General features: G+C 37.7%; 1 protein-coding gene across 2 annotated transcripts in view; it reads left to right on the top strand.

Annotated features, from left to right (window-relative positions):
• The window catches only part of Prkg1 (protein kinase cGMP-dependent 1), a 1,132,342-nt gene that overhangs the window by 1,083,177 nt on the left and 21,653 nt on the right, over positions 1 to 27,512 (top strand). For both annotated transcript variants that reach the window (XM_034518638.2, XM_034518571.2), the window contains exons 11-12: positions 23,730 to 23,869; positions 25,211 to 25,300. In XM_034518638.2, the coding sequence (XP_034374529.1) occupies positions 23,730 to 23,869; positions 25,211 to 25,300 (230 nt within the window). The remainder of the gene's footprint in view (positions 1 to 23,729; positions 23,870 to 25,210; positions 25,301 to 27,512) is intronic.

Here is a 27,512-nt window from a genome sequence, read left to right as displayed (position 1 = left end):
CAATGACAGCATTTATAATTGCATGGTTTGGCTCTGGAGTGTAGGAACACAGATCAGGACTGAAGACAGATCCTTACTGTGAAGACTAGAAATTTCTCAGAGCAGTGGTTTTCAACATCTATGTTGCAGAATATCTGATATGTGACTGGGGGGGTCACATATCAGATAATTCTGCATATCAGATATTTATATTAGGATTCATAGCAGTAGCAAGATTACAGCAGTGAAATAATGTTATGGTTGGGGGTCACCACAACATGAGGAACTGTATTAAAGGGTCTCAGCATCAGGAAGGTTGAAAAACACTGCCTTAGAGCATGATTTGAGGGTATTTGATATAGTTCCTTAAAACCAGTTTTAAGGATTATGGGCAAGGGAGAGAAAGATGGCTCAGTGGTCAGGAGATTTTAACTCTTAGCACCCACTCTGGACACTGCCTCCAAATGATGTCATGCTGTCTTTGGGCCTCCACAACAATGCTCTCATTTGCATATGTGTTTGTGCACCACACGCGCGCACACGCACACTGACACACACACACAAATAAAATTAAAAATAAGTTTCCTAATAAAGTCTATGGACAGTGAAATAACTGTTTTACTTGACAAAAAAACAATGTTATGTCTACAGATTTCCAGAGAATTACTTCAAGATACCTGTTTTGTAAAATACAGAGATTGTCTGAGGATGTTTGAAATATCGCTTTACAATAGCTTTGACAAAAACAATTGTGAGACCACTTCAAGTTGATAATTAGTACTGGCCTGAAAACTGAAAACTAGTAGAAAATTCTCTGAAAAATACACACAAAATTAGGGGAAACTTAATCACATAAGAGGAAATAGAGTTTTAAAAGACCAAATCTATGCATATGTATGTTCATTTATACATATGAATGTTTATGTATTGATACACACATGTGTGTATGTTTATGTGTATGTATATGATGTACATGTATATGTATATGATGTACATGTATATATTCCATCTCGGGGAGATCTTATACATATCCACCTGATTTTCTCTGTTTGGATATTATACTTTACTGTTTTTTGTAGATATTCAAAGAAAACCAGCACCCCTGGCCTAGAGAAATATTTTAGCAGTTAAAGGTGTTTGCTGCTCTTCTAGAGGACCCAAGTTCAGTTCCCAGCATTCATATCAGGTGGTTCACAACCCCTCTAACTCTTCTTCCAGTAAATCTGAGACCTTCTTCTAGCTTCCCTGAAAACCTGCATGTATTTGTACATGCCCACGTACAAATACATGCACATGTAATTAGAATATTTTTAAAAAGAATAAAAGAACACCCAAATCCTTCATCTACATTTGAAATGTAGCTAGTTTGCAAAATGTTGATATAATATTCATAAATCTTTGGTGTGTCAGTGCATCCATTGGGATCAGAGCAATGTCCTTAAACTCAGAATTCATAATTTATGTAATCTTTCACATCCTAAAAATGTATTAGAGAGTACACAGAATATCTAAAATGCATAGATTCTTAACACATGGAAACACAGTTCTGAACATAATAAAAAGTATGTAATATTTATAACTTGAGCCAACTAATTGTTATTTACCAATAATAATCAATTAAACAACATTTTAAAATAACACTAAATTGCATAGTAGCATCCTAAACATTTCCCAGGTATGAGATTATGAACTCACCAATGACATATGAAGAACTTAGAAATTTGAAATTTTAATCTCCATGACCTAAAAGAACTAAGAGCTTCGTAACTGTTTTCTTGATATGCAGCTGATACCTGCAGCATTTTGTATAAGGATATGCCCAAACTGTTGATCTTAACAGTTCCTAAATTTTTTTTTTGTCAGTTTAGATAAATTTCTGTCAGGAGAATTTCTAAATAACTTACTTTGTTTGGAGGAGATGAGGGCATCATGAGAAATTTAAATTTTATTCAGAGAGCAGTCTCCTTTCTATTATCAGCTTTCTATCATGTGTTTTTCCCATGTTCTTAACTAATGAACTTTGTAATGTGTCCAGTGTGATGTGTTTGCTATATGTCTTCCAGAAAACCAATTCCATTTGCAATGTCACTCATATGTATGTCATATATGTGTACCTTTAGTCTTTAAGTACCACTATAAAGAAATAAAAAGATATCTTAGTTATCCTAATGTGAAATGATTGTAAAATAATGAGATTGGCTTTAAAAGTCATATGTGAAAAATGAATCTCTTTGCTTTACAATAACATCCATAATCTGTTCCACTTTTTCTTTTTTGGTCTGAGGCACCTGTTTTCAAAAAAGATTTACCCACAAACATCTTTGTAACCTGTCAGTGTTAGTGGTTTTAATCTTAAATATTAACTTATTCTGTAGTCCTAAGATTTCCTGTACCAAAAAACTATATTTAGCTAATATACAAATCCAAAATATAAAGCTTTATTTTCTTGCATTATATTTTTTTTCCATATCACTCATGGGAGACTTCGAAGTTTAATTAGGAAAAATTGCTCCTAGCTTTGGGGACTCCCCATTTGCTGCATAAAGAGAATAAGATGAAACCGTAAGCAAAGCAGGAGCAGCTCAAACTGGTGTGTGGAAGAGAGAGGCTGAGGCTCAGGTAACGTGAGTGATGCATCATAGAAAATACTCATGAAAACCAAAGCGTAAGAACAAAGGCTTGCTGACAAAGCCACACTCCAAACTAAAATGTTTAACTTTATATTTGAAGCCACTTTATAATCTTCAAGTTCATGTCCAGTTTGTAATTCTGCTCATGTAGCTTCTCTGGGAGGAGAGCCCAGGGTATGGCTCATGTCACAGGGAGAATGTCAAGATGACTCATGAAAGTGGAAGACATCCATACAGTGAGAACTGTCGTTATTGCCCAGGATGGACTTTTGTTGTTGTTGTTGTTGTTGTTTGGTTTGGTTTAGTTTTAACTGAGGGTTTGGTTTTTTTTTTTTTTTTTTTTTTTTTTTTTGGCTTTAACAAATGTCTATATTCTTCCCACTACTTCCATGAAACAAAGAAGTATATGTGTTTTTTTAGTTTCTTATCTAGTTGCTGTGGTAGATGACCCTGACTAAAGCACTTTAGGAGGAGAAAATATTTGTCTGGCTCCCAGTTCCAAGTTACAGTCCATCGTTGCAGGGAAATCAAAGCAGCAAGAACATAGGCAGCTTTTAGAGTGCAGCCACTGTCAAGAGCAAAGAGCAGGGAGCTAACACATGCTTGCCTGTTGTCAGCTTTCTCACTATAGCTCAGTACAGAAGTTCCATCCTCAGAAATGGTGGCGCCCACAGCGGACAGGTCTTTTCACCTCAATGGATAAAATCAAAACAACTCCAGACACAGGCCTAGAAGCCAGGCTGTTTTAAAGAGTCCCTCATAAACTCTAGTGATTCTAGATTGTGTGAAGTCGACAATTAAAACCATTACAAACCCTGAACTTAAAAAAAAAAAAAAAAAAAAAAAAAAAAAAAAAAAAAAAAAAAAAAAAAAAAAACTAAACAATGTTCCAGGCCACAGAGATGGCTCAGCAGGCAAATAAAAAGCATTTGAGAAAGTCTGAAACCTGAGCTTGATCCTCAGTAATTGTGGAAGGAAAGAACTGGCTCCATGAAATTGTCCTATTACCTCCACAAGCACACAATGGCATGGCATCAGTGTGCCCCAACATACCATACACACCACTTGGGGGGGGGGGAGAGGGAGGGAGAGGGAAGGAGAGGAAGAGAGAGGGAGAGAGAGAGGGGGAAGGAGAGGAGGAAGAGGAGGAGGAGGAGGAGGAAGAGGAGGAGGAAGAAGAGGAGGAGGAGAGAGAAAGAGAGAGAGAGAGAATTTTTTTAATTTCTAGAATTTAAGAACCTGAACTGAGCAACCCAGAATGGCTACGATGATTAACTCCTTAACCATAACGATGCTATATCATTGTTTCTACCAAACATTCAGATTCCCCTTTGTCTAAATCTTCTGCTGTTCCTATTTCGGTGGCAAAATAGCTGTAGAGAAAAAATAATCAGACAACATAACACGATAAAAACGTGGAGTTAGATGTTAGAATTCTTGTTTCCAGCTTGGTTATTATATTAACTCTCCTGGACCTCAGTTTTCTTTTCTATTAAATTAAGATAAAAATAGAACTTGTCTCTCATGAGGTTGTAATGATTTAAAAAATTAGAGTCACCACAGTACTATAATATATTATCCTTGGTCAATGAATTTCAATGTTATTAATTTTCTCATAATGATAATTGACACTTATTATTAAAATACACTCATAATAGCTGTCTTCACTTATCACCCCCACTGTGTTTACAGAGGAATTAGAATAGAACAGCTTATCTTTTCTTCTCCCCATTGCTAGGCCACATTTCTCCTCTCAGAGTAAAAGCCTGAGGTCTAGAGACCTTCAGAGACAGATGCCATTAAATTCCCCTAAACCACTAAAGCTTCTTATTTTCAGATCTACCATGAGGATGACAGGAAGCAGTTTCCAGTCTCCTTCATGCCAACCTGTATGCACCTGAAGTAGCCTCCTTTTATTTACCCGTTTCTTTTCTAAACTGCAAAGGCAAACTCTCATTAAGGAATGGGTTTCAGTGCAGAACACTGCGGTGACAGCATTTGCTCCATAACCTTTTTATACCATGGTATTCTAAATGTGCAAATAAGAGTCAGACTCATGCCAAAGGGTATACTTAGGTATCCCTAATTAATTTAGTGAATCCAGTTTTTGAATCCTGAAGTTTGAATAACCACCCTACTCCGAGAGGCCACATGTGTGTAGCAGAGTCCTGTATTCTTCATAATGGCATCCAGGCCACCTGCTCAGCATTCCTGCACGCTTCCTTCGTATGCACTTCAAAGGCTAGCAGGCATGGAGTGCCATGTAAAGCAACTGGGAACAAAATAGACAGAGTTGATTAAGCAAGAAATGAAGTGATAAACCTGCTACTCAGTCACCAGAGTTTCATTTCATCACTTTTAAAAGGAAAGGAGCTTAATCCCAAAGGGAAACCCCTAGTAAGATGAAACATTTTAAGAGCTCCTATTGCCAACCCACACAGCAGGGAGATGGAATAGCTGTCGTGTCGCGTTACTGGGTAGCAGGGCTCTCCTGTGTTCTCTCACACTCATCAGAAATTAAAAACTACAATTTTGCCTAATTTTGACACAGTCTTTCTCCAACTGTACTCTCCCTTGTGTAAGAGTCACTATGGAATTATTTGTTTTGTTTATGAAATAAAATAAAAAATAATTATGATTTGTAGTATTGATTCCTAACGAGGAGAAAGACGTTTAGCTAAATAATGAAGGTTGAGTCTAAAAGACACTAATAGAGCAACATTCAGTACAGAACAAAGAGACTCTCCCTCATTGCTTTTTCTTCCATTCTATTAAATCATTTTAGTGTAATAAATTTACAAATGAAATGATCATGCAGCTGGATTCAGGTAGCTCTTAAACAAACATATAGCTGGTTCCAGCTTCAATATATTACAGTGAACTTTTCTATGCAGTGAGAGTCGCCACTCTGAAGCTATGGGGCTTCATTTGGATTTTCTCCCTTTTACTGTCAATTATATTTCTCTGGTTTATCCACCAGAAGAAAAGAGAAATCCTATGACAGAGTTGAAACTAGAACACCTCACCCCAATCAAAATGACTATATAATGTTGGGAAAGATATCAGGATGGAGAAAGGAATCCTTATTCACAGCTGGTAAGGGTGAAATAGGTATACCATTATGGCAGTCAGTTTGGAGAACCCTCAAAAAATTAAAAATAGTACTACCATGTGAGTCAGCTACTCCACTCTTGGGTAAATGCCTGGAGAACTTTGTATCCCACCATAGCAAGAGTCACACATCCATGTTTAATTGCTGCTATATTTACAATAACACAAAAATGGGACTGGCATGTCCATCAACCAATAAATAGGTAATGAATACACACACACAGAGTGAAATATTACTCAGATGTAAAGAAAATTGAACCATGAAATTAACAGAAAACTGGATAGACAGAAAGTGAGGCCACCCAAACTCAGAAAGATAAAAATTCACGTATTTTTATTAATATACGAATCCCAGCTTGTAGTGTGCACATGTGCATATGTAGACTGTTACGTGTGGCTGCAGTCTAACATTTAGAAAGGAGACCAATGAAGGATAATAGTAGCTGATACTGAAGGACAAACTGCTGGCAAACGGACATGTGACTCATGAAAGAAGACAAAAAGCGAATTGTTACACTGGTTTCAACAAAGCTAGTTTCTAAGCAGAAAAAAACAGGGAGCAAAATCTAGCTGTCCTTTGACAGATGCAAATAAAGTATTGGGCTAATTCATCGTGTTCCTATAGTTTCTGCATCAGTAACTGTAACACATTTCAGGCTCCATGAAGGATAGAAAATACAATTAACTTTCATACACACCTTTTGAATTTATGGAAATTTATATACTATGTATACATGGAAGTATATTTTTCATGAAAAATATTTAAAATTAGTATCTTTTAAAAATTATTGTTTATCTTTTTTTTACAGTTCAACCATTAACCCTGTCCTGGTCTGCCCACCCATAGTTCATCATCCCATTCCTTCTTCCTCTTGTCTCCAAAAGGATGTTGCCCCCCTCAGGTTTCCCTACTCCCTGGGGACTCAAGTCTCTCAAGGGTTGGGCATCTTCTCCCTTTAAGGCCAGACCAAGCAGTCCTCTACTGTATATGTGTCAGAGCCTTGGACCAGCTTGTGTATGCTGCCTGGTTGGTGGTGCAGTGTCTGAGAGACCTCAGAGGTCCAGGTCAGTTGAGACTGCTGGTTTTCCTATTGGGTCACCCTCCTTCTCAGCTTCTTCCAGCTTTTCCCTAATTGAAACACAAAGGTCCCTGACTTCAGTCCAATGGTTGGGTGTAAGTATCTGCATCTGTCTCAGTTAGCTGCTTGTTGAGCCTCTCGGAGGACACCCATGCCAAGCTCCTGTCTCTAAGCACACCATAGCATCAGTAATAGATGTCAGATCTTGGAGCCTTCCCTTGAGATGGATCCCAAGTTGGGCTGGTCACTGGACCGTCTTTCCCTCAAGTCTTCTCCATTTTTGTCCCTGCAGTTTTTTTTAGACAGGAACAATTCTGGGTCAGAGTTTTTGACTTTGAGATGGCAACCCCATCCCTCCACTTGATATGCCCTGTCTTTCTACTGGAGGTGGACTCTACAACTCTCCCCACTGTTGGGCATTTCACCCAAGGTCTCTGCCTTTGAGTCCTGTGAGTCTCTCACCTCTCAGGTCTCTGGTACATTCTAGAGGGTCCCCCCACCTCCTAACTTCTGAGGTTGCCTATCGCCAAACATTCTGCTAGCCCTCAGGGCTTCACTCCTGTCCCCACCCCAACACCTGATAACATTCCCCCTTCCCCCTTTCCCCTTTCCCCTTCCCCCTTCCCCCTTCCCCCTTCCCCCTCCCCTTCCTCTCTCCCACCCAGGTCCCTCCCTCCCTCTGCCCCCATGATTGCTTTATTCTCCCTCCCAAGTGAGATTGAAGCATCCTCACTTGGGCCCTTCTGCTTGTTAACCTTCTTGAGTGCTGTGGATTGTATCCTGGGTATTCTATACATTTCTGGCTAACATCCACTTATTAGTAAGTACATACCATGTATGTCCTTTTGTGTCTGAGTTACCTCACTCAAGATGATATTTTGTGGTTCCATCCATTTGCCTGCAAAATTCATGATATCCTCATTCTTAATAGCTAAGTAGTATTCCATTGTGTAAATGAACCACATTTTCTGTATCCATTCTTCCATTGTGAGACATCTGGGTTGTTTCCAGCTTCTGGTTATCACAAATAAGGCCTCTATGAACATAGTAGAGCATGTGCCCTGTGGCATGGTGGAGCATCTTTTGGGTGTATGTCCAAGAGTGGCATAGCTGGGTCTTCAGGCAGATCAAAATGGTTGTACCAGTTTTCAATCCCACCAGCAATGCAGGAGTGTTCTTCTTTCTCCACATCCTCACCATCATGCTGTCACCTGAGTTTTTTATCTTAATCATTCTGATTGGTGTAAAAAAAACCAATCAAAAAATGGGGTATAGAACTAAACAGAGAATTCACAACAGAGGTATCTCAAATGGCTAAGAAGCACTTAAAGAAATGTTCAAAGTCCTTAGTCATCAGGGAAATCCAAATTAAAATTAGTATCTTAAAATAACTTCTCTCCCTTCCAAACTTAGTTGTGATCCTAGAAACATCTGTCTAAATTTGGAAGGCACTGGATACATTTCTCCATGGCTTAAAACAGTTCATCTCAAAGTTAGCATTTACAGAGCGTGTACTTTTTTGTTTCTTATATCACAAATGTACTTCTTTTTTCAAGCTAATGTATGAACATAACACATTCAACAAAAATTCATCTACACCCAGCCCCTAAAAAAACCAAATAGTCTATCTGGACTGCAGCAATATCAGACATGTTTCTAGCCTTTAAACAAGTTTTGCTTCCTGAGAGGATAAGAGTAATTAGTTTGTGGCCAGCCTGGGCTAAATGAGACCTTTTCTCTAAACAATTAAAAGGCTAACTGTGTAAATTCCAGCATGACTCTACATTCTGTTCATTACACAGTGACTAACAGATTGTTAGTTTGGGGGGGCATTACTCCCAGAAACAAGCATCACTGCCCTTCTGACTCAGGTCACTTTATCCCCAAATGTAGTACTCATCCATGAAAGTTTTATTTAAACATGTTCAGAAGAGGATCCTATCCATAAGGAGGAAAATGGTCCCTCTGTGTATGTTGGTAAAGAGAAAAATTGCCATAATCTTTAGCTAAAATAAAAATGGTTTTTATAATAAAAATATTTCAATATGAGCAATAAGTTTAATCTTACTTTTTGGAAAAGTATAAAACCTATAATGCTGTATGAATTTAGGTGGATTTATCAACTGTGTACAATTTCTACACATATGTTTAATCTATTACCAATTAATAATATCTCCTTCACATTAGCACTCCTCCATAGTTAATAACACATACAGCTTATTGTCCTGAAGATTCTATGGAGTCAGGAGTTTTCATGAGTCAAGTGACTGTTCTTCTTTAAATTTGTGTTTCACAAAGACAGTTTCTTTCAAGTATAGCCTGTAATTTTGCAGTATACCTTCCCGCCCTCTGTCAAGGGCCCCCTTCCCTCCATCTTTCTCCCTCTATCTCTTCTATTTTCATATACACACACTCACACACACATACACACACACACACAATTACACGCATACAAGCACACACATGTCCACACTCACACACACTCACATGCACACACTCACACACATACACACACAATCACACATATACACACACTCACATGTCCACACTCACATGAACACATGCACACACATGTGATTTTATGTATCTATAAAGAATTCTAATGCCTATTATAGCAAGAACACACACTATATGTCTGTATCTTTCTATTTCATTTCACACGACTGTCAGTTGCACTGATTCTACAGAAAATGGCATATTTTTTTCATTCTTCCTCATGATTGAGTAGCTCTGTTGGGTATAAGCACATATTTATCCATTCACCTAATTGACAGATACCGAAGGCTGATTCCATAACTTGGTCACTGTAAACAGTGCTGCATTAATGGATATGTAGGTATCTCTGTACCATCTTGACTTGTACATCCTGAGTCCATAAGGTGTGTGTACAGAAATGGTGCCACTGTGTTATTTGAAAGTATTGTTTTTGGTTTTCTGTAGTCTCTCACTTATGATTATCATGGGGGCTGTGTTCCCACCAACAGTATGTAAGAGTCCCTCTTCTGCATACTCTCACTGGAATTTGTTGTTTTGAAGAGTTCTTACCTATGCCTGTATAGTGAAATGTTTTCATCTAACAGTATTAGAGTTTGGGCGTCTTTAATCTAACGTTAACTGATACTTAGTAAATGGACAGAGTTGGTGACCTGGCTTCATTCCCACCAGATGGCTATCCAGTGTTTCCAGTACCATTTGTTAATGAGGCTACCTTTTCTCCAGAGTATGTTTCTGGCTGGAGCTGTATTATTTTACTGATGGGAACTCTATTCTTGGACATTGTGTCTATTTTTAATGCTAACACCATGCTGGTTTTGTTACTATTGTTCTGTAGTATGACTTAAGTCAGGAGTGATGATGTCCCCAGTGTTATTTTTGCTAAGGACTGTTTTGTCTATTCATGATCTTCTGTGCTTCCAGATGAATTTTAGGGTTGTCTTTTCTAGTTCTGTGAAGGGTATCATTTGAGTTTTGGCTGCAACTGCATTGAATCTGTAAATCACTGTTAGAAAAGGGGCCATTTTTACTCTATTAACTATACTGATTGACAAGCAGGAAGTGTTTTTCCATGTAGTGTTGTCCTCTATTTTTTCAAGCATTTTTAATTTTTATTTTTAGTTAAAATAGAATTACATCACTTTCTCTCTTCCCTTTCCTCCCTCCAGCACTTCCCAAGTACCTTCTCTTGAGTCCCTCCCCTTCCAGTTCACAATCAAATTGATAATCTCTTTTTCTTTTATTATTGTTATGTACATACATATCTATGTATGTATATGTATGCACAAATATATAAATACAATCTGATAATCTATTTTATTGTGTGTGTGTTTATGGCTTCAGAGCTGAACGTTTTGTAGTGTCTAACCAATAATGGAGGCTCATCCCTAGGAATTGTCTATAGTTCTTTATGTTGGGATAGATCCCCGTGGAAAATTTTCTCTCTTCTACGTTAGCATGTCCATGGATATAGATGTATCTAGGAGATACTGCTTAACAACTGCCCTCCTGTTATTTTTGTCTCATACAATCATTATGCCCTCTTCTGCAGTATTTTCTAAACATGAACTGCAGTGTAGAGCTATCTATTGGGGCTGGGCTACCCGATATTCATGAACTCTTCCTTGGCTAAGTTTACTCTTGTCTATCCTTTTGAAGCCACCATGAATGGAACTGTCTACTGTCTTTCTCTACATGTTTTTTGTTACACAGAAAGGCTATTAATTTTTCTGTGCTGATTCTGTATTCTGCCTCTTGGCTTAATGTATACATCAGTTAAAGAAGTTCTAGTGGAGTCCTTTAAGGTCTCATGTATAGGATTATATTATCTGCAATAAGGGCCATTTGATTTTTTCATATATATGAAAAAATATATAAATATTGTTTTATATTTATATATATGTTTATATATGTGTGTGTTTATATATTTATTTTTCCTGCCTTATCACCTTAGCTAAGCCTTCAATAACTGAACTGAGTAAAAGAAATACACTCATGTGTTGTTCCTGATTTTAGTGAAATCCTCTTACAGGTGTAGTGATACAGTCTTTATTGTGTTGAGATATGGTTTTTTTCTATTCAATGTTTAACTCAAGATTTTTATCATGAAAGATGGTCTTATCAAATGTCTTTCCTGCATGTGTTGTTTTGAGCACATGGTTTCCAGGTTTGAGACTATTAGAGTGTTGTTTTACATTATTTGATTTGCTCTGTTGAGCCATCATTGTAAGCTAATGAAACCCCTTTTGGTTCTGGTGAATAATGTTTTGATGTAGAGTTGAGTTCCATTCACAAGAATGTTTGCTTCCAAGTTTGATACGCCTATTGTTCTGTAATAAGCATTCATTCTCATTGTCTCTCTCTCCTCATTCTCTCCTCTCTCTCTCCCACTTCTCCCTCTTTTGCCCTTCTTCCTGCCCTCCCCAAACATTGCCTGTCTCTCCTTCTTCACCTTTCTTCTTCCCTTCCCCATTCTTCCATTTCTTTCTTAGTGTCTCTTGTCTGGTTTTGATAAGAGTATATAAGGACCTTATAAAATGAGTTTTACACTGCTCCTGCCTTTATGTTTCATGAAGTCCCTGACTTCTGTGCAGTGTTAGCATCAGAGTTCCTGAAGGTCTGGTGGATTCAGTCATGAGTCCATCTGAGTTTGTCTTTTTGTACATGAGGGTCGGGGGAGCACAATACTTTTTATTACTGCTTCAATCTTATAGCTTGCCATAAATCTATTAATCTGTTCATATCTCCCCACTTACTTTACAAAAGTCCTCAGACTTATTGAATACAGGTTTTCCAAGTATGTCCTAACAATTCTCCAAATTCTACTGACATTTTCCCCTTTCCATCTATAATTTTCTTCATTTGATTCTTTCTGTTTCTTTGGTTCAGGTTGGCTCAGGGTTTCCAGTGATTCAGTTCTTTGTGCCATGAGCCCTTTGCATTGTTCTTGTTGCCATTTAATCCCTATCTGCCACTGTCATCAGTACTTTCTCTCTGCTGATTTGGGGTGGCCTTGCCCTTGGGTACCTTGGGAAGCCCCTTGGGATTTCTTGCTTTGTTCTGTTTACTTCTGTAGGTATTTTTCTTGTTTTGGGGTTTTTCATACAGAATGTTTGGACCATATTTATTTCTTTACTAGATATTTACCCTCTCTCTCCCCACCCCACATCATATTTATCGCTCCTCAAAGCAGAATCCTTCCCCCAAGCCCCTCACCCCCCCCCAAAAAAAACCATATAAACAAAGAAAGCATGGAGCCCTAGCATGAGGCTTGCCTTCCAAGTGTAGCTTGTCCACAGTTATTATCAAAGGAGATTCTTTGGTAAGGAGGACACCAGTCCTTGACCTAGCTAACTCTTGTTTTCTCCTCTGCCTCTATATGTCTGTTTAATGTAGGTGTTTATAGCTATAACTTACCTCAGGGAAGTTTTCATCATATCTCACGAGTTCTGTCATGTTGTCTCATTCATCCCATTCACTTAGAAGAATTTTTTTAGTTCTTTTGCTGATGTATCTTTCCGTGACCCATTCATTCACTCACTCATTCATTCATTCATTCATTATTCAATAGTGTGTTATTCAGTGCAATGAGTTTGTATAGGTCCTTTAGTTTCTCTTTGCGTGGATTTACAGTTTTTCTCCACTGTTATTAGACAAAAAATATTTTAATCTTTTATTTGTTGTGACTGTTGTTTCCTTGGCATGAAAGTGATGTCTCTCTCTGCAGCTTTCAGTGTTCTTTCTTTGTTCTATACATTAGAAGTTTAGCTGTAACATGATGTGAGGAAGGTTTTTCCTGAGTCTTGTCTGTCTGGTATTCTAAATCCCTCCCACTGGATTTAGAGAATTTCCTGCTGCAATGTTATTGAATGTGTTTTCTATTCCTTTAGCTTGTATTTATTCATCTAGGATCATGATTTATAAATATAATTAAATAGCTCTCTCCTGCCCTGATTATACTTTTTTATTAATGTATCTCTATTATGTTCTGGATGTTATATTCATTCTCATTATAGTCAGGCTTCTTTATTTTCTTCTATTTAATCCATTCTATTGATGATGCATTCTAAAAAAAATTTCCATTTTCAATACTTTGAAGCAATTTTTTTAAATACTTATTTTTAAATCCCAGTTTCATATCCTATATTTACTTACTTTTAATTTAACAGCTTGGATTCTATTTTAATTCATTAAGGTATTTGAGTTCTTTTTATTTTTGTTAAACATTTTTATGAGTGTTTCTTTGAATTCTTTTGATTTCATCTAGTATTTGTTCTCTTATTAGATTTGATTTCTGTGGCATCAACCTGTTTGGAAGAATCACACTGCATTGATTTTTTTTCATGTTTCTTATATTTCTTTATTAGGACATGTCTGCCAAGATTTGTGTCATTGCTTGGAATTTTTTTTAACCACCTCTATTATTTCTATGGAAATATTTGTGGTGCTGTAGTAGATTTGGTTTGTAGTAAGATAGGGTTTCCATTTGTCTGCTAGACTGTGACTATAACTCAGTAGTTAGACTCAGTGTTCTCAAAGTCAGGCTCAGTCCTCAGTATGACTCCAAGAATAAAATCCCATCTGCAGAAGCAACAGCAATCTATGACAATATAATAATAAACAATTTTTGAAACCACACCTCCAAATCTAATCATTTTGGGGTGGTAACTGAGCAAGAAGGATCTAGTATGATCATTGTTAATGATAAGTATTAATAATGGTAAAATGGGGATTAAATAATTAGCATTGAGCTAGAAATTAGTAATGGTGTGATGAAGAAAACACTGAAGGGATGGCGGTGGGGGGATTAATAAAGACGACAAGAGGCATTAAGATAGTTCAAGCTAAAGGAGAACAGATAGACAGAAGTAGAGAAATTTAATTAGACAACCTAAAACAGGAGAAGAGGGACCCCACATGGCAGCCTGGAACGGTCTATTTCAAAGTAAGCTAAGGGGAGAAGGGGACAGAGCTGCTCTTCTAACTTGGCCTTCGCTATGAATAAGAAAAGCAATGTGTAAAGGAAAGAAAGAGGGTTCAGGAGGGCAGCGCCTGTTTGAGGCTTTCTGCCTTGGCATGCATGAGTGTAGCCTACACCTAGGCAGTCTCTGAGGGGGATCACGTGGTGGATGCTGTGGAGCAGGTATGCCCCAAGGCAGAGACCTGTGCAAAACCTGTAAGCTCCAAATGTGCCTCAGACAAGACTTCCACCTACCTGAGCTCTGTAGTGTTCTAATGAAGTTTTTACTCCTTATCTAGAGGTATTCTTCTGTCTAAAGTAGCAGAGTACAGATCTATGACTAGGCTCCCTTTTTGAGAGAGGAGCTCAGGAACTTTCCCTCTAAGCATTCCCACTAAGCTGCTGTTTAAGCAGCAGTTTCTAAAATGGATTCGTGCTGATCCTGTAGACTGTTGAGAATAGAGGGTTTGCCTACACTTCCTATCTCTGATGTATGGATGCACTTGCCATGGACAGCTTTCAGGCTCACTTTCTTCTCCCTCCTCCTCTTCCTCTCCCTCATCTTCCTCTCCCTCCTCTTCCTCCTCCTCCTCCTCTTCTTCCTCTTCCTTTTTCTCCTCCTCTTCTTCCTCCTCTTCCTCCTCCTGCTTTCTTTCTTCCCTCTGTCTTTCCCCTTCTTTCCTCTAGCTCTCTTTTCCATCCTCCCACCTCATTCTCTTCAAAATGTCTGTTGCTAAAAGAACAGTACAATTTTCTGAGAGCCTTACCTTAAGCAAAGGTCTTGGCCCTCTATTCTGTAACTGGGTTTTCTCTCACTAGATGAGCACCCAGTTGGAGGTAATTCTTCTGGAAGAGGCTCTGGATTCTGTCTCTTGTTTATCTCTATAAAGTTTCCTATCTTCCTCAAAAACTCCTATCTTCAACATCATCATCTCTTACAATACCTCCAATTCAACTCTAGCCAGTGTATTTTCTACACAGGTTTAACAGTCCCTGCCTGGGTATAAATGCACCTGCCACTTAGATAGTTTTGTTCCCAACCTTTAACTTCTGCCAGCATCTTGAAAGCTCATTTTGAAAGTGAAGAGACCACTTCTATGCAAAAGATTCCAAAGATGTTAAACTGATGATAGCCACTGTATGGTCTTCACTACAACTTTAAATGCACAGTGCAGATCAAGTATTTAGCGTGACTATTTCTCATAGATTAAGCCAATACTAGTTAATACTGGCTAGATTGACTCCACTACACTTGAAGTTCATTTACATTTATACACAAAATCATGTAACTACTTAGTGAAACATGAAAGCAGTATAAAGAAATTTTCCTATTTTTTTAATGTCAGAAAGGGTAAAATTGAGGTTAGTGCTACATTTAAAAATCTGATTGGGGTCAGATCTGATGTCTGATGAATGAAGGCCTATTTGATTACAAGTTTTCTAGTATGTAATGATTAAAACTGCAAGAGTGGTGCATAGGCCTTGTGACTAGAATGCAAATCCTTCTCCAGAGTTACCTGGCCACATGCAAGAAAGATAGTTGAATTTGACAATGGTGATTCTCTCTTTTCCATTTCAACTCATTTTCAACCTTCAAGAAGAGCAAGTGAAAGGAACTGAACTGTCCAGAGAAGCTGCTAACACTGATAAATTTAGCATTTCTTTATATTTGTAAAGTTACACACAGAAATCAAGGTCTTTGAGGGGGGAAGAAATTTTGATTATTTGATAAAGAAAAATGAGTCACTTAAAATGCAATGAGTTTTTCTGAGTATTATATATTATAATGTTTATATATTAAAATATAAATGTTTTATTTAAGGAATGATAATTTATATCTTAGGCATTTTGGCAAATAGCATTACCTAAAAATTATATTGACAGAGGGGAAAGTAATTAGGACAAGGATATTGACATTTAAGTTGGATATAACTTTCTAAGAGCATTCCATATTTAAATATATTTAGATGGAAAAGAGAGTTTATGATGATCACTACTTGGATTAATAAAATCAGCAATCCTTATTATTAAGAAATATTGAAGAATATAACACCAACTTAGAGAACAGAAGCTTTCTGGGCACTTCTGTCATGCTGTCTTCTTTCATGACTGTAGTAAATTTGCCCTGCCTGGCAGTTATGAGGATACGGTGGCCTGCTAGATCCAAAGTGACTCAATCATTCTCATAAAGTTCTTTCCATTCCCTATGAAAGTAAAACTCCTTTAAATTCGGACACATTTTGCCAGTGCTTATTATTTCATCCTTACTGGCACAACAACTTTGCAAATAGATTTAAGTGCAAATTGTAACACAAAAACAAAACAAAAACAAATTTTTAAAACCCCACATTTACAGATACCCATTTTAGTTAACATGCCCAAATATGGTAGAAATTCTGGTACAAGTGACAAGTTTTATGTAGCACGATTGAAGTCTTGAGGGATTGTTCACATGTCTTATCTGATTCAGTATCTGTAAGTCTGGCTTTATTGCTTTCTTATAGTGCAGAGTAGGGACTGTAGGAGGTTGTGTGAACTTGCAAGAGAACGTGCTTTATATAGTCATATAATATTAGAAAGCATTGGTGGGGTGGATCCGGGAGGAGCTGGAAGGGCAGAGAGAGAAGACAATGAGATCAAAATATTGTGTGTGAAATGTTTTTCAAAGAATAAATAGAATTATTTCATTAAAATAAGTGAAAATGTTATCAAAGTGCTATCAAAGAAGTACTGATTTGACTGGGTCATTTATAAGGAATTTCACAATTACATGCACTCAAGTTAAATCGACTCATAATCACCTTTTTTAAAATTATAAGCTTTTTGAATCCACATGGATTTTTAAACCTGTGTCAATGTTTCACAAAGTTAGAGTAAAAGGAACTACATTTTTAGCAAATGAGGGTAGTGTCTGAATATATACCGAAGGTAAAAAGATAGGCACAGAAGGAAGTGCCTTTCTGGCACATAATTCTTTAAAATATGAGCTAAATGTATAGCTAGCTGTATCATTTTTTAAAAGGCACTAGAAATCATAGGCATTTAATTTTCTGATTTTTCCTCCTTTTAAAAGTCTTAAACAGCTTCGTAGAGATACAATGTGCACACCTCAACATGCTCTACAGTGCACACACAATTCAAGGAAAATTCATATTTTTTGAGAGCCGCCGTTGCCTCCCTTTCCACCCCAGCTCCAGGCAGCCATGCATCCGCCTTCTTTATCTAAAGCTTTGCCTTTCCTGGCACACAGCTTCTTACACTACACCCTTTTTGTTTGTTTGTTTTCCATGCATATGATTGTACACCCTATAGAATGACACCATGCCTCTCTTCCCACGTGAATTTAGGATGTTCCTCTACATACTGCTGTGGCTGCATTCCTGTCTCACCTGCATCATGAGGCTTGCATTGTTTCTTGGACATGTATTCTAAGGGCAGTGTCTGAGTGGCCTGGAAAGTGTTTAGTGGGGATTACTGGAAAATGATGGTGAAAAATATCTGATGCTTATACATTTATAGACTAATGGGTTGTTTATAGGTGTTCCCAGTTGTTGATGGTTTTATTAAGGCTTTCAGATCACTTCATGGCACCTTCTCTAAGGACTAACTGTAAATGAAGTGGAGTGAAACACTGTAACAGTTTGGGACAGAGAATCTGCTGGCTTAGGTTATGTTTCTCTCAGCATAAGTGTCTTGGACTTGCTTTTCTTTCTATTGTATATAAACAGTTTATTGCTATAAGTTCATTAACTCATCTCAATATCTACTAAATGTGATTTACATAAATCACACTATTGCAAGAATGTTCCTAGTTCTTTCATAAAGCTGCTTCTTCCCTGATTTAAAAAGCCAATTTTTTAAAACAAAACAAAAAAACCCCCAGCTACTATGTTCTATGCGATATAAGTTACTTGCTTAAAAATGTTTGCTATTTTTTTAGAGAAAAAAAAAATGTTTGTCGTTTCTGTTTTGTATTTGTTATAATCAAGATGCCTCTGCCTACATGGCCCTGTTTTAATATTCTTGGGAAAGATTCAGGCACTAAATGTAGTTGAAACTAAGTACCTTTTTATATGTGGTTGAGACAGCATGCACACTGTATGCCATGGCCACCCCTTCCAACGGCCTGTTGCCATTTCTGTAAGTCACACTGCTATTACTTACTTCAGTTATCTGCCCCTTTTCTCTGTCTGAAGCCATTCATTGCCTCGGGTTTTAGCCAGTGTTTGTATGAAGTGGCTGTGCACACTGTCTTCTAGACATTCACTTTATTTAGAGAGTAAAGTCCTTGTGGCTTAAGCATCTGTCATCTTAAAAGTTGCTTCCCAAACTTCTTACTGTTGACTTTGACTTCTTCACTTAGCAACACTGAGGTGGACTGGGACATGACTAGGAACAGACACAGTGACATTTAGCCTTTGGCATTGTCAGGGATATAAACCCAGACACTCAGCTCTGTGGTGCCACCTCAAAGACTGAGGAGTTCCCTTATCTCTCAGGGTTCTGACGAACTTGTGAAGAACTAAATTATTGACTTCTGTATAGAAAAGAACTCAAGGACTATCGATTTATGAAGTACAGTTACTTAGCAAGATATTTCAATCCATATGTTAGCATGAAGGTTAAGAGAAAGAATGGTACCCAGAGAAGAAACAAACTGTGCCCAAGTGTGAGTATGGGCTTCTCAGGGGAAGATTCTGCCTTTAAAATAGTCACACACACAGGATTCTGGTGACATTTGAAGCTATCATCTTCAAAGGGTTGCTTAGAAACCTATGTGAGACCTCACTGTCGTTTCCATGCCTTGGATAGCATCCCAGCTGATCTTAGATCAGAAGGATTACAAGGAAAATTAAGATGTTTTTACTGTAAACAAAGATTATAGTTATTTGAGATTCCCAGAAAATGTTCAATGAAAGGAAGGAAGCCCTACTTAGGGACATATATCTTCAGGATGTAAGCCTGATTCATTGCTATTTCAACATAAATTATATATGTGAAAGAAGTGTTATCTCTGTTGATAACTTTTCACAGCAAGCATTGTGCTGAAATTCTTGCTTCTCAGCTGGTGAATTCTTGCTTCTCAGCTCCTTTCATATATGTTCATACATTCCCTTGCCTCTCTGTCTTGCTCTAGAATGGCACTCAGTCTGTAGCAGCACATAGGCTCAGTGCTTTGATGACAAGATCTCATTAACCTCAGGTATAATAAAACATAAAAGTAAGCACAATTAATAGTCACCAAATGGTAACTGTATTCTAGGTGGTCTTATATCAATCTCCAAGGTTAGCTTTGTGAATTCTTCCTATTATGAAGATGAGAAAGCAAAGATTTTGAAGAACTTCTACAAGAGGCCAAAACACAGTTGAAATTCAAACCAAGGTAGTTCAATACCAGACAAGCCACCCTAAGCCAGTGCATACTCCGATGTCTAGAAGGATTGGAGAGTCCACTAGGGAAGATAAATCTGACCAGACTTGGCCAATTGAGGCAGAGAGGTTTAGACAAAAGGAAGGAGAAATATAAAAACATATTTCTTTCTTCTCCTTGCCCACTTCTATCTGAACTTAGCGCTAATCCTTTATTTTGGTAGATGGGCTAATAGATAATAAAAACCATCATCATCTTAAATTTTTACAAGCAGATTCTATAACTAACCAGGCACAGAGGAAATAAGGAAGACAACTTAACTTTGATCTAAAACTTTTGTGCATCAGATTTAACCCATATTAAACACATTACCTTAGGCTTATCAAATGCAGTTCAGGCTGAAAAGGAATAAATTAAGGCAAATCCTTAAAGAAATGAATAACATGCAATTGCTCAAAACTTGCATGGATGTTCCATGTTCCATGGTTGGGCAGTATATTGTTTCTCATTGTATTTGTGGACATTGAATAGGACCAAGATTCTTTTGAGTGAATAATATCAAATATCTATTACAATTAAAGGGGGTTTTTCAGTAACTGGGAATTGAACCTGGGGACTCATATGCTAGGCAAGCACACTACTACTGAGATATATTCCCAGCTCTTAGAAAATTGTAAATTATTTCCACAACTAGAGTTTAATTTCTACACCTCATAAAATAAATTTACATTAATTCTATAAATATTAAGCAACCCAAAAGTTTTAAGGTAGTAGTAACTAAAAATATCCATAAAGGAAAAATTATTGTGAACATGTGGATGACTTTCAACTTGCCCTTTTATAAAGCCTTAGATATATATATAGGTAGGCTATGTTCATTTGCATATGTATTATGTAATCATAAAATATATACTGTCTTACAACTAATACTGTTTATTCTAACATCAATTTTACAACTACATTTCATGGACATCGCATAGTTTATTTTTCCCGAGCTCCTATTGACAGACATTCAGACTGTTCATGGTTTTTCTAATAGAGATAATGCTGACTGGAAGCTCCGTGAATGATCTTTGGAAAGTGGTGGGTTTGCCAGAAGGGTTCTGGTGAACACATTTGCTGGTTGTTGTTCAGGAAGTTAACATAAGCAGGAGACGCTCTCTGTGTTGTTTTGATCACAGTGGTAGTTCTTAGGCACATTCACTTCCTAGGTTAAGAATCTGGAATTCAGGGCTGGACAGATGGCTGAGCAGTTGAGGAGCAAAAACTACTCTTTCAGAGGACCTGAGTCTGATTCCCACTACCCACATTAATTGTGGGGTGTAGCTAGCTTACAACCACCTGTAACATCACCTCCAGAGATCAAATACCTTTGTCCTCTGCATGGCATCCATGGGCACCCACACTCACATGCACGGACATAAACATACATGCATAATTAAACTATCAAGTCTTTAAAGAAAAGATGATGGGATTCAATTTGTTTCTCATGAAGTCAGCCTCCTCACCATTTTCATTAACCACTTCCTACCCACTTCTTTGGGTGACTCAGGCTGTGTCCCAAGCCCACTGAGGATACCATAAATGACTAGAGGAATACCCCAGTCTTTTTCTTTCCCTTTCTTTTTCATACATTTGCTTATTTTTATTTTGTGTGTACGCGTGTGTGTATGTGGAAGGGTCTCATACTATGGCACATGAGAAGAAATCAAAGGATAATTTTCAGGAGTCAGTTCTCCCCTCCTACCACGTGTGTGGTTTCCAAGGACTGAACTCAAGCTGTCAGGATGAGCAGAAAGCACCTTTACCTGATGAGCCATCTCACAATCCCAAGCAACAAGGCTTTGATTGGTCTCTGTTGTTGGTGACATCACCCATGTTGAGTAGTGAAAATACACACCAATAAATACATGGTTCAATTTTTCACATAGAGTCAGAATTGGTGAATCCCCTTAAACTCAGATTTGTAAACATCCATCCTTATACCTTCATTTAGTTTTATATCCAGGTGAAGAAAATCTGTGTGTACTTACAGTGCCTTAGCTCCAAATGTCCTGAATATGAACCCAGTTCTGCCAGTTGGTAGTTCAGTGAACTTAGATAACACCTGTGTGTGCATAGTTTCAACTTTGGCTTTACCAGTTTTTCCTGATTAGATATATTAAATCCACTTATGCCAAGTTTACTTCTGTGAAAAAACATAATTTTTTCAAAGCAACATTTGATTGTCCCTACCTGATATAAACTGCCACACAAGGCAGGAAGAGTAATGGGAAGGCCTTTAAGAGTGTAGGGGGATGGTAAGGTGGGAGTAGGTGGGTGGGTGGGTGGGTGAGCACCCTCATAGAGGCAGGCAAGATGGGGCAGGGGTTGCAGAGGGGAAGCTGGGAAGGGGGATAACATTTGAAATATAAATAAATAAAATAACCAATAAAAAAAGAATGCCAAGTCATTGACACAACCTCCTTTAGGATCACAGTAATTCTACGGCAATTGCTGCCATTGTCTTTGGCAAGAACCAGGGCTGGCAGCAGTTACAGAACTGACCCAAGAGTCAAGAGACTGAGACGGGTGAGAATTGGAACATAGACCTGTGGCTCTCAATGCTGATCTCTTTTTCTACCCTGTACAGAAAAGAAAAGTCAGTGTTATCAATAAAAAAAAAAAAAAAAAAAAAAAATGTTTATGTTGGATATCTGAGCTGCAAAGAATTTTCTTTGTTAACTGGATAAGGCTACATTTTTCTCTCCTCTTGGAAAGTTTAGAATTTTGTTCTTCTCACAACAGCTCATTTGTCATTCCATCTTCTTGCTCTGTCCAGATTCCCTTTAGAAGTGAGTTTCCACATTTGTATGTTATTATGAACTACACCTGAATTCATTTGTACCACACCAACTTATCATTATAAGGAGTTTCACAGAGAGACAAGCTAGAGGGTCTTTGGCTGTTGTAGCTGTTTTCGCATTATGCTTTTCTCTCCTTTAACTGGTCACAGATTCGCAAACACAAACTGCACTGTTTGATGTGTCCACTCATTTCTTCCTGACATATTAATCTTCTCAGACTGAATTCATGCAAGCATTGTGTGTAGACAAGACAGGTAATAACTCACTAAACCTGTAGAGGAAGAAGCAAAGGAGTCAGAACCCAGGAAGGGTGAGCTGTGCTTCAGCCAGCACTTGCCATGTTATTTCTCTGAAGCTTTGTTTGGGTCTGAATAATGTTGCTGTTGCGTGTTGCTGTCAGGTTTCAGTGCTCAAGAACACTCAATGAGAAGCTCCCTTGACTACTGTTAACTGATCATCTCCATCACGGTTTTTCCTCACCTTACTAGTCTCCTTGTTGAATCTCTTGTAAGCATGAACACACACATGTAGCCCACATAAGAGAAGGTATTGGAGAAATCCAGCCTCCTCCATAGGCACAGGGGAACCTTATGGGCTGCATGACATGCTCGCTCACTATATTGTTCTTCAGTGGACACAACCAAAGAACAAGATTCAAAATCAAAGAGATTAGTGCCACTGAGATTGATGGAGGAAGGAAAAAGTGGTTTTCAAAAATCTGTGCTGGGGGGGGGGACCTTCAATATATATATATACTGGAGGCAAGGAAAAGATTGCAAAATAAAATGGATAATAGCAGTTATGACATGTATCTCCAGTCCAGGGTTATTCGCTAAACTTAACCCTAGAAATGTTTGTGGATGAGGACCATGAAGAGGATGAAGTCACACTCTGCCACCAGCATATGAAATAGAATTGAAAAGAAAATTAGACATTTTTGATAGAGAAAGACTTGGTACTATACTCAGACTCATTATATGAAATAAAATGAAATATGAAGTATACTTTTCTTCTAATTCCTGTGAGCACAAAATTAATTTGGGATGTAGTTAGTTGAAACTCATGATCCAACACAGTGAAGTTTGAGGATGGTTGTACATTGTGGCTTGTACCCCTCTAACATGGGTGTCCCCTGTGTGACACGGTGGTAGTTGGGACTCATTCGGGTCCTCTATGAACCTGTTAGTTTTAGGACAGTGGTGCAGTGTGTTATATTAAGCCTGAAGGTTTCCACTCATGTCCTTTCTGCCTGTCTTTAAGGTCCAGTTGAAAAGTGAAGAATCCAAAACATTTGCAATGAAGATCCTCAAGAAACGCCACATTGTGGACACGAGACAGCAGGAACACATCCGCTCGGAGAAGCAGATCATGCAGGGGGCTCATTCTGACTTCATTGTGAGGTAAAGGCACACCCCTGACAATGAATGTGCCAGCTCCACGTGGCAAATCAACTGTAGTGCTCTCTTTCATGATGCTCACTCTTAATGTATTTATTTCATGTTCACACACAAACTTGAGAAAATTGTTTGGTTTTCTAAGAATAATAGGCTTGTCTCTATATTTATTTTCCAAAGGAAACATATTCTTATGCTCTTGAGAAAAGGTATTTTTCAAAAACTAGATACCAACTTTTAGCATTTCATTTCTATCATAGCTTGAGAACACATGAAACAAATACCAAAATCGGACTAGTTACTGTTAATTTTTTTTGAAGAATTTATTTATTTCTGTGTATGTGTGGAGTATACATGTGTTCATGTTCATGTGTGCACACCGTGTGTGGGTGTACAGGTGAATACACACATGTGTGGAAGCCAGAGAATGGTGCTGTGTCGTCTTCAGCCACTCCACACCTTATTTTTTGTGATGGGGTCTCTCACTGAACCAGGGGCTCATTCATTTCCTGGCTGGCTGTCCAGTGACCTCCAGGCATCTGCCTGTCTCCAACCACTGAGCAACTAGGCTTATTGATGTTTTTTTTTTCTTTTTTTATAAAATGGCAGCAAATCTGTCTGCTTCAGTATTTTCATAGCACTAATAAGACAATACTGAAGAGTCTTTATATGTAGGAGAGATGTTTATAGTTAATTTGCCAGTAACACTCACAAAAAGTTAAAATGTGAACTTAAGTAACTATTTACAACTTATATTTATGAAAAATGATATACTTTATATCTACATACTAAGTTTTTCTCAAGGCCATGATTAAAATATCAGTGAAATCAAGAAACTCTCACATGCATACCCAATTGGATTAGTCCTGTCTAGAAGCTTCTAGAAACATAGCTTATTCGAATCATCCATGGAGACACTAGCTTCCTGTGGACATGAGTGCCCTTCATTCTCATCACAAAAATACCAAGACTAGCAAGTCAAAACACTGCAAGCTGCACACTTGTGTTTATGGTAGGGATATCGTAAATTGTCTCTTTTATCGATTTTGAAATATTTAATTCAATATTCTCAACTATGCAAATGAAACACCAGAACTTAATGCTCCGGTGTCTCTGTAACTTTGTACTACAAATATGTGATACATGTGCTTAATGCTCTGGTTTAACTATTAAGCAGTACATATATACATTAAAGCACCTTATTGTAGCATATACATGCATATGTGTATATATGTGTGTGTATATATATATGCTCGTCAATTCAATAAATAATTCACCAACCTTAAAAATGAATGTTTTAAAAGATACTAATGTTCATACTTTTGTTTCCCTGCTTACTGTTCACAGGCTATACAGGACATTTAAAGACAGCAAGTACTTGTATATGTTGATGGAAGCTTGCCTAGGTGGAGAGCTCTGGACTATTCTCAGGGATAGGTAGGAGATTTAAATCTTTTCTGCCATATTTGTGAAAACACAGTGGCACATGATGATCTATGAAAAGAATCTATTGTTATATTCATATACATAAAATTATATTGACATTTTACAAGTGCTTATGTTTTCCATTGCAAACACGAGGCATCACCAAGAGCATATAGAATTTGCCATAAGATACGCAAAACTTTGTAACTAATGGTACAGGTTGACCCCACTTTACAAATGATCAGTAGGACAGTATATGCATCACCCAGGCCTTAGTGAGCTGTGAAGGTTGGACTCACCCAGCTCTACACCTGGAGTTTCATACTGTGGTTTAACCTGGGAGACTGGGAGCAGCATCGTAACTGTAATCTGGGTTACCTGTCATTTTAATTGCACTACAATCTTCAGATGGTCACCTTGTCTACTTTTTCTCTGCCTTTCATAGCTCTGTTTTGAAAATGAGTTCACTCCATTGCCTTTTAGAGGCTACGGACTCTAAAGGGAAAATTTTAATCCACTTATTTGTACCTTTTCACATAGACAATTTGATCTGCCCTTCTGCCCTTCCTTGGGAGGTAAAGTTGGTCTAGAGAGAACACGGTTATTTCTCTGAATCATTTCCATTTTTGGTTGTTGTTTTAAAGACAACAACTTTGTTTTCCTCCAAATAGTTTTTGATCATTCAAAAGTCATTGTGGACTTCCACTCTATGTTAGCGATCAAATCTAAATTCTTACACTTGCTAAACAAATACTCTCCCACTGAGATACATCCCCAAATATTGGATCTTTTCAAAAGGTCTATTTTTCCAAGCTGCCTTGGACCTTTTGATCTCTGTTCCTCTGCATCCAGGGTGCTGGTATAGTAGGTACATTCTGTTGTCTTTTCATTTTTAGAAAACGCATCCTTATTAAAAAATTATTTTCTTATTTGTTGCAGCCTTACCTTCAAGTTCTTCTCCACTGGATAATCACCACTCCCAAATTTAACTACAGCTATATAGCTCTGATATTCCTGTGCATTATCTGAATTTTAAATAGGTTTTTTTGGGGGGTTGGTTTTGTTTTTTAGATAGCTCAAGTTAGAACAAAGGGTTCTTTAGAAACTCTTGACTTGAGTTTTCTTTCCTTTTGTGTTTTTTGTATTTTCATACAGCCTATCCATTCAGGCCTTTGATCCCAGTGGGGAGATATATATATATAGATATATAGATATAGATATAGATATATATTGGATCACTTCCTGCTATGTTATAATTTAATTACTAATACTTTGTTTGATGTAGTAACTATAGGTTAAAATGAAGCATACAAAGAACTCCTGTTGTTGATCCAGGATCAGGTCAACATCTATACTAAGCTATTGTATCACTGCATATTACTGTAGTATTGTTAGTTAATAACTGAGGCATAATTTTTATGACAGGCATGGTGATAACAGCCTTGGGTATTCTCTGATAAATAGGATAAATATTGTGCCACTCCTCAGAACTTGCTGACTATTGCAAAAAGTTATTGTTTTGATCAGTGAATTAGCACTTAACATTCTTCATATTGCCGGGTGGTGGTGGCGCACGCCTTTAATCCCAGCACTTGGGAGGCAGAGGCAGGCGGATTTCTGAGTTCGAGGCCAGCCTGGTCTACAGAGTGAGTTCCAGAACAACCAGGGCTACACAGAGAAACCCTGTCTGGAAAAACCAAAAACCAAAAACCAAAAAAAAACCAACCAACCAAACAAACAAAAACCATTCTTCATGTTGTTCTACATTTTCCATTTGCTACTGTGCATGAAACCTTTTCTCTATCTTTCTGTTCATTAAAACAGGTTTGTAGGTGGAATTAAACAGGAAAGGATAATAAGCTTTAAGAAGAGGGACCAGCTATGCTCCCAGAACTCTGCAAAATTGATACTGAGTTCCTTTATTAGAACAGTAATCATAAGAACAGCATAGAACTTAGCCTGCAAGCTTAAGATATGTCTATGCATCAATATTCAATTGCAAGAAAATAGCACCTCATATCTTTTCTCATACCACTTGAGACTAGAGTTTGGCTTAGTCACGTGTGACAGACTGGGTTTCTGAGTAAGCAACACTCTGACTCAGCAGGATAACAAAGGGTGACTGTGAAGAATTCAGTTCCCTTGGGAAGATTGGATGAATAGACAATAACAGTGCAGGTTCATTCTTCTATCTCCAGGGGCTGCATTCTGATCCTCCCTTTTC

Source organism: Arvicanthis niloticus, chromosome 1 (genome assembly GCF_011762505.2).
Source record: "Arvicanthis niloticus isolate mArvNil1 chromosome 1, mArvNil1.pat.X, whole genome shotgun sequence".
Taxonomy (NCBI): domain Eukaryota; kingdom Metazoa; phylum Chordata; class Mammalia; order Rodentia; family Muridae; genus Arvicanthis; species Arvicanthis niloticus.
Note: the sequence above shows the minus strand (reverse complement) of the source record. Positions and strands in the feature narration are given on the sequence as shown.